This window comes from Fringilla coelebs (assembly GCF_963513975.1).
Source record: "Fringilla coelebs genome assembly, chromosome: 23".
NCBI lineage: Eukaryota > Metazoa > Chordata > Aves > Passeriformes > Fringillidae > Fringilla > Fringilla coelebs.
The window spans coordinates 118,941-132,963 of NC_140049.1; the positions used below are offsets into that span (position 1 = coordinate 118,941).

The following is a 14,023-nucleotide window of genomic DNA, read 5'->3' on the forward strand; positions in this document are numbered from 1 at the left end:
TGACTGTGTCAAAATCTATTAAAGCTATGCAAATCACAGCATGGTAACAGAGTTTTCCAGTATCCACAGAGTTCCAGTTCTCAGTATTTTGGATAAGGAATTGCTGGAGTAACGCAAATGCTTCCAATGCTTTTTTATGAGGCAAGTGCCAGCTCCAGTGTCAGACAGCTAACAGCTGGAAATTAAGAACTGTGCAAATAACTAAAGTTTTAAAAAATGTGCTAAGAACAACGTTTCAACAATAAAAATGCCTCCAATTTACAAAAAGTTGTAGCTTCAGGTTCAAACCACAAACTGAGTTTAAATAAACCCAGGGCAGACCCTGAAGCCACCAGATCTGACCAACATCCACCAAAAGGGAGACACCAAAGGCCAACCTGAGCTGCGGCCACAGGGCATCTCACCTGCTGTCTGGGTTGCTCTGGGAGGGAAGTTCAAGGTTATTTCCAACTCAAGACACCCAAACCTGCATGTCAGATTACAGGTGATTTTATTTCTGCACTCCTGTTGGCACTACGCAGGGGCCCTGGGGCACAAAACAAATTGCCACCGTCCTCTCAAACACCTCCTGTGAGCTATTTACTATGGCAGAAAGATAACATGAAAAATTCAAGTTAATAAGGCCATTCAACCACCCAAACAAAGTCACAGTCAAGCGTTCCCAGTGTGGTACCTTACAGCTGAGCTGACATACGTAACTTTTCTCCTAAGTTCCTCAATTCCATATCTACAAAGTGACAGGAGATTTAAGAGATTTCTGCTATAAACCTAAACTTCATTTTTAATCTGGACACTTTCAAGAGGTTAAAAGACATCACTGGCTGTGGAGGACCCACATATTCTGAAATATTTTGCAGAACAGAAAAATATACCACACAGTACAGCGTAAATAACATTCACTTCACAGCATTTATTTGCTATTATGAGTAACATTACGAGTTCTGCCCTAATGAATTCCTTTAGGTACTAGCAGCTTCTCCTAATGAGCATTAATTAAAGTTTTCCAGCATCTCTACCTTCACCACAGAAAAGTAATTACTCACTGCTGCTGTACAGAGACGTAAATAAAATCCACAGGATTCGTTTTTTTTAGAGTAACTAGGGCAGAGAGGAAAGCCTGCAACTGAGAGTCAAGTTGTGTAGTCCATAATTCCACAACACGACCAATACTTCAGGCTCTGGATTGAGTAAAACTGTTTTCCTGCTGCCTGTAAATAAACCACTAAATAGGGTTTAATAAAAGTACCCAGGTGTGTCAAGGACATAAATACTCGCCTTTTTCAAAATGTGTAAGAAGACACAGCACAAGCTATTACCTCAGCTGTTCTGCATGGTTTAACACTCAGCTGCACACACCCATCCACAGTTCATACCTTGTAGAAGGATTTTGTGCAGGACTGGCTTGCGAGCAAGGGACATAGCAGGGAGGATTAGCTGACAGAGAGCACGTATACAGGCCTGACAGTCATCAGTCAGTGTCCAATGGTAAAGCTGGGTCATCGTGACCTTACTGCAACATGAAGAGGTAGGAGGATAGTGCCTTGCCAGAATAGGGAGATTAGTTTCAATAGTTTACAATAAAAACCTAGAAGATTGTAGAAGTAGGTGTAACTGGATGATAAGTAAACTAATCAATCCTGAGCTCAGCTTTTGCAATATGTATGAGGCTTATTAAGAAATGTATTTAACCTGCTGTATTCACCTAATAAATCGAGACAAAGATGATCAAATGATGTCCGGTCTCCCTTCGTCCCGACAGTACCTTATCTAGCAGGTAATACATTTTAAAAATATATTAGTTGTATATATGGCATATTATTGCCATATAAAACAAAAAGTACATGCATAAGTGGCATCTGCGTATGTCAGATCTTAAGTCATAGAACCATAGAATCATCACAGCACAGTCTGGGTTAGAACAATTTTTTTTTTTTTTTTAAACAGGGACCAACACTCGCGATGAAAGAAAAACACAGCAATTTTGTTGTCAAACTTATGTCATGAGTATTTTTTTAATATGCCAAATACAATTCACTGAAGTTCATGCTCCAAACATCATCTTCCAAGGAAGCACTGTCAACTAGAAGGAAAGCCAAGGAATACATCTCTCAATACATTACTTAGCGCTGGAACACCACATTTGTTTACTTACTGGTACTTTCCCTCGATGGCACCCACAGTACCAAGCAATTTTCACAAACAACTCCTCCCTGCACCAAAGCATTTCCAATCTAATCTCACTGAAAAGAAGATTAGTGAAATTACTGAGAGATAATAGTTGCAGCAACAGAGGTAAAAACACTTCCCTGGTACTTTTAGTCAGCTGATTTTTGAGGAATTCTTTAGAGCAATAAAGGATGAAACAAGCCATTAAACATAATTCCCAGGGCTCTGACTCTCTTTTACATAACAGGATTCTGAAATTCCTCCACTGCCCCCCCCCCAAGTACACGCATTAGGAGGAAATCATTTCTACAAACCTAAAACTTTAAGGCTTAGTTATTTCCTGATAGTTCTGTGGTTTTAGAGGAAATAAACTGGATGTTAATCCTCTTCCATTTAATGAATAGCACCAGCACACTCTGCTGCTTTTTGCTGCAACAAGGTCATGGCAAACCTCGTGTATAACCAAAGCAAAGTTGCATCTCCAGGCAATGAAATCTCAAAGAGGGGGCTGGCTTAAGTGGTTTGGGTGTTATTGTTGCCTATTTGGGGAAAAAAAAAGGGTCAAAATAATTTTTAAATCCATAGAAACATTTCATAGGTTTTTCATAGAAATCACCTAGAAGAGGGAAGTACTTAATCAGCATATCAACTTACATCAAGTTCAAATTATTTATCAATGGGTTTATGCTTTGGTTTTTAATAATGTCAGCAAAAGAAGTAAGTTACATACATGCACCTCTATACTCAGCTGCAGGACAAAGCTGGTAGGCAAAACCAGCTGCACAAATACCAGAAATGTGCCAGACCCAGCCCTCACTTCTGCCAGACATGGCCCTCACTTCTGCTTCAGTTACACTTTTGCTGTGATCTTCCAAAAACTCCTGCAGGGAAAAGGAAATATTATATGAAAACAAGCACTTCTGCTTTGTGTTTCAATAGTTTTAAAGAGAGTGATTTAAGAGTGATTTTCCTGCCCAGACTCACTAAGTTCTATGCTGAACATCCCTCCTCTGATACATGTTATGTGTCCAGAACCCAGAGGGCACACCCAACACCATGCATGCTTTTTCCTAGAGTTTGACTAAACTACAGCAACTATTGAAGAGACACAATACTTTCACAGGGATTACTAAAATAGACAACAAACCACCCAGTTATCTAAAGGTCACACCATAGAATCCTGAAAGTGTGTGGGTCAGAAGAGACCTTAAAGCTCATCTAGCTCCACCCCCTGCCATGGGCAAGGACACCTTCCACTAGACCATGCTCAAATACACACTTCATTTTCTTATCTTTAAGTTAACTTTGTGAAAAACACCACACAAAGAAAAGCACAAAGTTACCTATCTGCTGCTTTGTCTATTTCTTTATCATTTTTACTAACAGTCTTCACCACCACAGCAATTTCATTCTCAATGACTTACAAGACTATGTGTGACACCAAATCAGGTAATCTTTTCTTAGAATACCAAGAATTAAAACTCATTTAATTATTTGGATTCACCCAGTTGCCTGATTTCATGAGCTAAGACCTACTCAAATACCTTAAACACCATATTTTAAATTACTTTCTGGGAATATTTTTGGTCATTTGTCAGAAGCCGCAGCACTGTCAGACACCCTGTAGCAGTGGATCCCAGTTTTGAGGCCACTGAAGACTGAGATGCCCCAAGTGACTCTCATGGTGTTAATTAAAACATTTAGGAGGAGCAGACAGATTTCAAGCAGGCTTAAGTTTGCAACACAAAACTTAGTCACACTGGAAAATTCAGACAAACAAGTTTAAAGTTACTGCTCCAGAGGAAAAAAAAACTTTCTATCCTAACAGTACTTCAACTAAGAATTTAATTTCATAAACTACATCACTGTATCCAATAGTAATTACGCAGATGCCTCAGTGAGAATTTTTTCTCTCATCTGCTCTCTCATCAACATGAAAGAGCTATTTTTTAAAATGTTTCTTCTACCTAAACACAACACTGGTGTTTATGCCACTGCGCCCTGCTCCTGCCTTGGCTGGAAGACTGCTGAGAGGGCAGTGATGGTTCCAGCTTCTCCCACCAGTGCCAGAGATGGTCCTGCATAGTCACAGCCTTACCAAACCAACCCAGTTTTGTACCACAACAACTGTGGTTGTAGTCGGATTTTGTTAGGCTCTCACATCAGGGCAAACTAGTCTGGATTTCATCTTCACTAGCTCCAAATGCGCTGGATATAAGAAGAGAAATACTAACAGACAATTCACACGATAACATTAACCTTGTTAATCGCCTCTACCACCTTTTCGAAATAATACTTCATTACCATTTTGATGGAAAATGCATTTCCAGATTCCAAAACCCAGAATACTGCTGATATTTATATAGCACCCTCAATCCATATTCATCAGTTACCAGCTGCCAGGCTGATTGTATTTATTACCAAAGGTAATAATGAAACAGCAAGAACCACCATTCAAGTGCACCATGATCTGATAGTACTACAATTCAAGCTTTACTTTTTTTTTCACAAGTAACTGAAGAGACATGGTAATTCAGAACTTAAATGATTTCACTTTTTAACTGTATCTCAAGAAAATAATTTACAATGGATCAAGTTATATGAACTACACTATTCTGCAAGTGAAGAGCAATACAGAATGGATAGTAAACACACTAGGGATTTTCAATTTGAAGATGTTGCGTTCAACTAAGAACAATCACCAATTCATAAAAAATTACAGGCTTGAGACTCATACATATTGAAAAGTAGCTTTAAGCAAGCTTTTTTAAACATAGCCCAGAGAACACACTTTAAAAGCTTCCTGTCAGAGTTACAACTAACAACCTGGCTGTGCTTTGCAAACAGAATCACATTTCCACACAAAACCATTACTTTAACAGGTTGCATGAGCACAGTGATATAAGCCTGAACAAAAGATTGCTGTGATTGTGTTTCATATTGAAAGCTGCACCTGGACTAGTGGCAGAACATGGCTGTGTGTAACTACTTGCATCCGCAGCTTAAACAAATGGGGACAGCTTTACACAGGTTTTACAACACCCTTGTCACCATTAGTGCCTTTAGTGACTCCGTGACAAACACCCTTCCTAAGATACCACCCTTTCCACCTAAAGTACTTGCTCCTGATCAGATTGGAAGCCATGTTATTCAACTTCTGCTGAAATGGCACCTGGGAGAAGATCCCATTTCCATCATGATCCACAGAGAGCCCAAAAGAAGACCAACTTAACACAAATTCAAACACCAATTAACAGAGATGACAAATTACTAGTAATTCTGATTTTTGTGATGATGTAGCAGATCAACACAAGTCTGCAATCTTCCTATTGCATTTTTCATCTCACCTTCTGTTCAGCAGAACTACATAAGGAATTTACTTGCAGATACAAAGAGCTCCTATTTTTCTGAATTCAAATCTAGTATTCTCAAGAATACGGTTGCTTTAAAGAAGAAAATTGTTCCCATTCAGGAAACAAGAAGCAATTTAACTAACAGCCCACGAACACAAGATATTTCTTAAAAGGAAACATTGTGAATTAAAAACAAGAACCACAAGAATGAATTTAAAGATCTTCAAACAGAGCAATAATGAAAACTAGAATAATTTTTTCACCTGTCAATTTGAATGTACAATCCTTGCCACATTTTAAGATTCTTTTTTTAAAGTTTTGCAGCTGAAACATAACTTGAAGCAGATGCTTAAATAATAAAAGAGCACAGTGTATAGCAAGTTATATGAGCATCACTTGCTTACTTTAGGAAGTTTTCAAAAAGACTTTAGTTTCAAAGTGTCATTGCTTTATCAAAGAAAAATGAAACTTTCTTTAAAAAATTAAGGATATTGTATCTTCTGAGATTAAAAAAAGGCCATTTTCCACAACTGATTAGCATTTCATTAAATTCAGACAAGAACTGAAGAGTCATACCTAGACAAAAGTCATTGAGATTGAATCTGCTGTTGAAATCATGAGTTCTAATAAAGGTTCATCTTTAGTTCACTCTTGACTTCATTCACAGATTAAAAAAAACCTCCTGCCACTGCAGAGTAGCAGCAAAATTACTCTTCAGGGATTTTAAGCATGATCTCTGCTGGCATGGACACCTAAGGTTGGTGGGGGCTCAGTAAAAACCCAACATAAATATATATGGAAGAATTTCAATTGAAACTGTCTACTTACACAAGAAAAGTTCTTTCCAGGAATATCTGGAATACAAGTACTTGATTGTACAGTTCCGGTGAAAATCTGATTCCCCTGAAACGGGGAACCCAAAGAGGTGGATTTAGAGAAAACAGACAGCACCACCTGCCCCACCACCAGTTCCAGATAAATGCACTATCCTAAAGGGTCTCTCCTGAGAGACATCAAGGATGGAAACAGAGAAGAAAACTGTTCTCCTGATAGGAACAACAAAGTACAAATTAGTCACAAAAGCCATATGAGGCTTCCTTATCATCTGAAATGACCACACTAAGAAAGAGCAGAATCATTACAGGGCATCACTGGTGCGATCATTACCACAGCGCTCATTGCAGTAAAATTTAAACAAGGAAGTATGTGAAAGGGAAAGGCAATAAGGTCTTGGTCAAGAGTACATTTATATAAAGAGGAATATTAGAAGCAAGATTATAAATTACATGAACGTCCTAATATCCAGTGGTAATAGTGCTTAATAGTCCTCTGCATCCATACATTGAAGGTGCAAGCTCTTTGTGCAAGGCAGCTCCCAGACTGATACAGGACAGTTTTAGAGAGACAACAGCCTCCAGCAGAAAGCATTTCCCCTTCTGTTTTCTTTTTCAGCATAATTTCAGACAGCATCATTTGATGAAACTGGGATGCTTCCATTCATTACAGCGGACCTGTATGCTCTGGGCTTTTCGTAGCATGGTTAAATGACTCAAGCTTTCCTCTGCCATCCAGAACAAGTCGATTCCCCACTAACTCTCAAGCAGGCAGGGCAGTTTCCCACAGCAGCACTCAGTAGCCTCTCCCCAACACCCACCAAGGGCTGTGGGACCTGAGCTGGATGCACAGCTCCTTGAGCTTCCTGAGTAACACATTCCTCTCTTCCATCATAGAGCTACACCACTGCCAGCTCCCCCAGAAACACAGAATTAGGGTAACGCTTTTCCTCTGAGAGACAAAATTATCCTAGGATATGTATTCTGATCTCTGTTTCAACATGGCACCTTTAAAAGTCATCCGATTTTGTGAAAACCGCCACGGAGTGTGGCTCGCCTTCCTCTCTGCCTTAATTGCTACACATGCAAATGTTTACCCCCACATGGAGGCTTTGTGCCTACCTCAAGCACAAGAGGAAATGTAAATGAACCTCAGATACTTGGCTTCAAATATTGTGTCTCAAGTGCTGAATCCTGCTGCGAGTCACTGGATTTGTCACCATTTTCATTCATTCACCTTCAGAGAAAAGACCTCCCACCATGCACAAACCGAGTCATAACATTCCCATTAACTCCTGCTGGTAACAGAGGCATTAGGGATCCAGGCATTAGGGATTCATCATGGTCATGTGAAAAAATGGATCCAGCAATAAGTTGTCTTCTTGTAAGCTTCTATTAGATTTTGATTAGGAAAGCTCTTTGGGAAGATAAGGCCACAGACCTAAAAAAAAATCAGTTTGATATGAGTACACCCAGCTGTCAATCCTCTCATCCTCTGCACTAATGTTCTGTAACTCAAATAAAGCAATAGATGTGTAGCACTCAGAGCTGTCACATCACAAAACTGCAGACAATGGTTGAGTGAACACAGAGCAGCAACACACATCTGCTTTGGACTGGGGTGTACTGAACCTATTGAAAACTGCATGAAGGACTGGAAAAAGATCACATCAGTTCTGTCAGTATGAGCTGGGATGTCCTCCACGTGTTCCACTGGAAAAAAAAATCAAAGCACAAACTGACACTCGCCTGAGGCCAGGCAATCCTGATTGGAGACACAGAATAAATGCACCAGCTGGAGGAAGAGCTCCAGCCACAACTGAACAGACTCTGAAACAAAACTATAGGAAATTACATCTTGCTGCATTTTTTGATTGAAGATCAGTTTTGACACAATGGAGACAAGGTACATTCACTCCAAAACCAAGGAACCAAACTATGTGCTCTGGAAACATTCCTGAAGTGGAAGAGCAGTAAGACTGCCCATTTCCTCCCACATCCTCCTTATAGTGGCCATGAAAGAATAGTAATTGACACAGAGTAGCTGTATTCATCAAAGCTACTTAATCTGGAAGGAGAACACATTCCTTCCTACAGAGTATCTGGCAACTCAGCCTGCAGAAAGAGGAACTTGTAGATATCAGTAGTTTTTCTTACTTTAAGTCTCCAGTCTAGTTTTGGTGTATTTTAGTTACCATGCTGCTGTGAAGAAAGAAAGCACTCAGGGTTGCTCTGATGAGTATTTTAGCAATCCCATTTGCACATACAAACATCTTTCTGCCTAATTCTGAATTATGGTTGTTTGAATGCACATAAGCAGGCAATTAGCTGAAAACCAGCACTACCCAAGCATGGCTAAAATACAAATGGATTCATTAGGATGAGCTGGCCCCTGGCAGCTTGCGTGCACATCCATACAGATATCCCACTCCACAAGCTGCCCCAGCTCTCTCCTGGCTTCTTTGCTCATCTAATCAAGATGATAATGATGAACTACACATAAACAGAGGTATGGTTATCATCTCAAAGTTCATCTAGAATTTAAGTTTTATTTAGACAGCTTAGATCCCAGCATCAGTCCCAAGTGCCACTGGCAGAGTACTCAACACTGGCCTTCCACAGACTATGCTGAGTCAATCCCTATCCATAACAGACCTGTGGATTTTCTGGCTAGTCTGCACACACCTGAGACCATCCTCATGTGGGACACAATACTCGGCCCTGGCACACTGGTCTTGTTCTCCCTCCTCAGCTAATCAGGTTGGACATTAGGAAGAACTTCTTCACAGAACAGGTGACTGGACATTGGAATAGGCTGCCCAAGGAAGTGGTGCAAGAGGTGTTTAAGAAAAGACTGGAAGTGGCACTAAGTGCCATGGCATTGGTTGACAAGACGCTGTTAGGTCATAGGTTGGACTTGATGATCTCAAAGGTCTTTTCCAACCTAGTTGATTTTGTAATTCCGTAATAAAGACAGAACAAGAACGGGAAGAACAAATTTCTTAATCAACCAAATGGTCCATCATTTATAATGTTCAGTTAACAGATGGCATTCGAATTAACATTCACATCCTTCAAGTGTCTTCTCAAACAAGACTAAACAGCATTTTGAAATTTCCATTTTAAATTTTCTATGAGCTTGCAAGTAGTATCACAGATTTTACTGGTGTCAACTAAAGCTGTTACTGCCTTTAATGAGGGCGTGACTACATCATGACTTGAACTAAAAGCAGTCCAGATCCTGCTGTCCGAGGTCACCAGGTCACCTGCACAGACTCCACCTGGAAGATGGAGCACCAAACTCACCCTTTAAAATGCACAGGCAGACTGTGAGCATCAAGATCTTAAAAACACCCTACAAAATCAGATTCAAGGAGACAAATCCCTCGCTGTCAACAACCCCTGACACTGGTCAACCCGTGACACTCTAAAGCCCTCAGACTTCTGTCCCAATAGCACCCAAGCCTGAAGAGCCATGGGGCACACAAAGGTCTGCTGGCAGAGCACTCCATGCCTTTCAAATTATGGTTTCAGTTTTGACTGAGGAAAATCATGAAACACAGGACCTTGAAATGCAGTAATGCAATTACATGTCCTTGAGAATTCAAACATATTACGTGCCTACCAGGGACCACCAGCTCCTGGCCCTCACTCCCTTCGTCTCAACCACCCACATGGTCCCATGCACCTTCACAGACACCTTCCAAAACTTGGCAGGCTTGGATGGCTCTGGATCAAAAGGGAAGCCAAATTCAAAGTCATAGGTCTTCATAGAGAATGCCTTGTCAAGAAGTTTCCTAATTACATATACCCAGACTGGAAAACTGCCACTGAGTTGCCACTGAGCAGCTGTGGCAGCCTTGCAAAAAACAACCAAAAACCAGTATGTTTTAAAATACTGTATTCAAGGACACTAAATCTAACAGAGCAAAGGACTACAAAAATCATCTGATGTGGAACATATGTTCCAGTATGGGAAAAATTGCTGGATCTGAAGATTCAGTTTGATCTGTTCCAAAAGTTACAAAAAATCCACAAAAAAATACTACTTCTCTTCGTACAACTCACCAGCATTGGGTTTACAAGCTCTGGATGACTATGCTAAACAGCACAGGTCCTTACAAGACTCCAGCAGCAGTTTTCTGCTGTTGAAAAAACCATTCCTCCATTTTAACCAGTTACTAGGCCACAGGAGAATTCTGCTCTTGTATTTTGGCAGCTACACTGCCACACCATGCTCACTCAGCAAGATCTTCATCCAAGGCAGTAATACCTTACTGAAAGCCTACTTGAAAATCTACCTTACCAAAATACTCGGATTTGATTAAACCAGCCAGTGAAAGCAGCCCGCTCTCCTCATTAAGTGGTAGAGGTTCACATGCCCAATATTCTCCTTCTCTTCTAAAACTCAAATTTTAATCAACTTGCTGGAATCACCAACCAGCCTCTGTTGATCTTCTGGACCCTCTTCTCATCAGTACCCTATACTCCCCATTCCTATTCCTTCCACACCACCCAGAATTTAAGGAACAGGTAACACACTACCATTAATACTTGATACCTGGAAGTCTTCATGAACATCATCTGGCTCTTGCCATTTTCAACTGCTAATTGCAGCAATTTCTTCTAAATCTTTTCTACCAGTTTTGACAGTTTGACACTGCTGTTATAGAAATTCCCAGCACAAGAATATTCCTATTTCCCTCCATAGGAAATACAAGAAATCCCTCTGAACTATAGTTTCATCTTCCTCAAGCTTTCTCTTTTAAAAAGAGATTATTTTCTATCTTAAACAATGTGTGCCTCTTTTTAAAATCCTCTTAGTTCACATCTAACTTGCAGCTGTTTGTTCTTTTCCATTTTCTCCCTTCAGAAAGGATTTCCAATTTTGCAAATTAAGACCTTTTTCAAAACCTACCAGGCTTCTGTAAGTGCTTTTAGGATGTGTGTTAGTTTCATTTTTTTGATTGTTGTTCTAATTTAGCAAGTTATATGAATCAGGACCAACATCACAGTCTCTATATGGAAACTGACTTCCCATCAGTGATCAAACGGAGAAAACCCGACTTAAAATATTTATTACGTGAAGTCAAATAGCACCCACCAGTTAGCAAAGAAGAACAAGACAAGTGTTCAGCAAAGAAGCTCTATGAGAAATATTACAGACCCCAATCATAGAAATACTGATATCCTCGGGGATTCAGAGAAAAATAATTTTTCCCCAAGACACCATCTTATAAGGCAGCATGCTCACTTCTGGGTTGCCTGACCAAGAAAGCAGTAGATACCTCGGGAACTCATTAATTAACTCATGCAGCTGCAGGTGCCACTATTCAACATTAATCTGACATTTTAACAGGCACGTTGTTGATAAATATGATTTTACGACAAGCATTAGTTAATTGAAGTGTACTCAAAAATAATACAAATCTGTGGAAAAAAGAACAGCCGGGGTTTGTTCTCAGGGTTTTTATCTCTGCCAAATGGGAAACCAACAGGACGAAGCGATGGCAGTCCTGTGCTCCATCCCAGCCATTCCCCAGCCACCCTCGACCTCTGCAAGCAGCGGATTATGTAAACACCACGGAAAGCACCTCCTGCACCTCCGAGAGGAGGACGCAGTCACCGGACCCTCCGGGGGCCAATGAGTCACCCGGAGGCCCGCAAGGGTCACACCCGCACAAACACCGCATCGGAACGGCGCCAAGTCGGGCATTCCGGGCGGGGAGAGGACCCTCGGGAGAAGCCACCGGGACGGGACGAAGGAGCGAGCACCGTCCCGGGGCGCCCCGGGACTCCGGGACCGCCTCCCCCCTTACACCATCCCCCTCGGCAGTGCCGCCTTCCCAAACCCGCGGAAACTTTCCCAGCGGGGCACCCGCGCCCCGGATTCCGCCCAGTTGCCTCCGGGCGCCGCTTCCCGCCGCGGCCCTCCCGCCGCCCCGCAGGGCGCCGGCGCGGCCGGGCCTACGCGCGGCCGGCTGGGCGGCGGCGGGAGGGCCTCGGTCCAGCTCGGCGGCAGAGGGCACTCACCTGGGCGCACGGTCTTGAGGCGCACGGGCTCCCTGAAGTGCCGCACCACGGCCAGCGTGTCGCGGTGCGTGAGGCCGCTCACTGGGGTACCGTTCACCTCCAGCAGCACGTCCCCCGGTGCCGGCGCCTTGCCCGAGAGCAGCGCGGGGCCCGGCGTGCCCTCGCCGCCCGCGGTCAGCCGGCCCGCCAGGTACGGGAACTCGCCGCGCTCGGCGCCGCCGCGCAGCAGATCGGGGTCGGGGCCCGCTGGGCCGCCCCAGGACACCACGCACTCCTGCACCTTGCTCAGCCAGTGTCGCTTCTTCCGCAGCGTCTTGGACATGCCGCAACACGGGGCGACGCTACCCACCCCGCGCTGCCGCTGCCGCCGCTCCCGCCCCGGCCGCGGCTGCCGCCCGACTGCCGCCCCGCCTCGCCGGCCCCACCCCTGCAGGCTCGGCCCTTCCCGTCTCGGCCGCGCCCTGCCGGCCTCACTGGCCGCGCCCCTCCCGGCGTGCTGCGTTCTGGACGCGCTCCTGGCGCGGGGTGCGGCCGGTGACAGGCCGTGCGGGGCCGGCCCGGGCCGGGACTGGGCATGTAGGGGGCTTAGACACGGCCCCGCCGGGACCCCCTAGGAGCTGCGGCACGTTCCGGATGTGGCCCCCTGCCCCGGAAAGAACCCGGCAGGCAATCCCCGCCTAGGCCGGGATATACCCTCAGCCAGGAGTTCCCCAGCCAGCGCCCGTTGCAGCAGGGTCCCCTCTCAGCGAGGGCTTGTGTTGTGTAGGATCTCTCCTCAGCCACGAGCTCCTCAGTCAGTGCCCATCCCAGGCAGGGTGTCCTGTCAGCAAGCATCTCTGTCATGATCTCTCCCCAGACGGGAGCCCCCCTCAGCCAGAGCCTTACTCAGCGAAGAGCCCCCAGTCAGCTCCCACCTAAGGAAGAGTTTACCTTCAGCTAGGGTCACCCCTTAGCCAGGAGACCCCTTTGACAGCAGGGTTCGAGATAGGTGTGAGAGCTGAGGTGGGGCGTCCATGATCCATTCTCATGCTTGCACTTAGTGCCTGCGCAACCAGACAGGCAGACACACCACTCCTGTGTATTCCCAGCATTCCCATGGCTACTGCCACTGGAACCAGTTCGTTCAAAGTAGCTTGAGCACCTCAGGCCAAAGCAGAGCTCAGAACAGTGGGTACAATTTAAATATAAACAGATGCAGATACTTTTTCAACTGGAAAACACAAATCCAGTGGGTTCTCTTCACATGAGCCTGCTTATTTAGCTGTGATTCACATATATATTTAGCTGTGTCACTTACATATAAAGAAGTTCTTCATATTCAGGTGGAACTTCCTGTGCATCAGTTTCTGCCCATTGCCTCTTGTCCTACTGTTGGGCACCACCAAGCAGAGCCTGGTCCGTCTTCTTGGCAGCCCTCCTTTAAACACGTATATACATGGATGAACTCCCCTCTTTGTTGCCCCTTCTTGAGGATGAACAGGCCCAGCTCCCTCAGCTTTTCCTCATAAGAGAGATGCTCCAGTCTCTTGATCAACTTTGTAGCTCTAAATTTAATGACTGGGAATGGTCTGTGCTGGGATAAAACCCTGGCTAATGGGTGTCACAGGCTGACTCTCCTCTGCCTGTGGAACTGACTGG

General features: G+C 43.8%; 1 protein-coding gene across 2 annotated transcripts in view; it reads right to left on the minus strand.

Moving 5' to 3' along the window:
* MAGI3 (membrane associated guanylate kinase, WW and PDZ domain containing 3) overlaps positions 1-12,777 on the minus strand; it is a 54,884-nt gene extending 42,107 nt beyond the window's left edge. For both annotated transcript variants that reach the window (XM_084220835.1, XM_084220836.1), the window contains exon 1: positions 12,386-12,777. In XM_084220835.1, the coding sequence (XP_084076961.1) occupies positions 12,386-12,707 (322 nt within the window). In that variant the 5' untranslated portion in view covers positions 12,708-12,777. The remainder of the gene's footprint in view (positions 1-12,385) is intronic.
* Between the last annotated feature and the right edge of the window lie 1,246 nt (positions 12,778-14,023).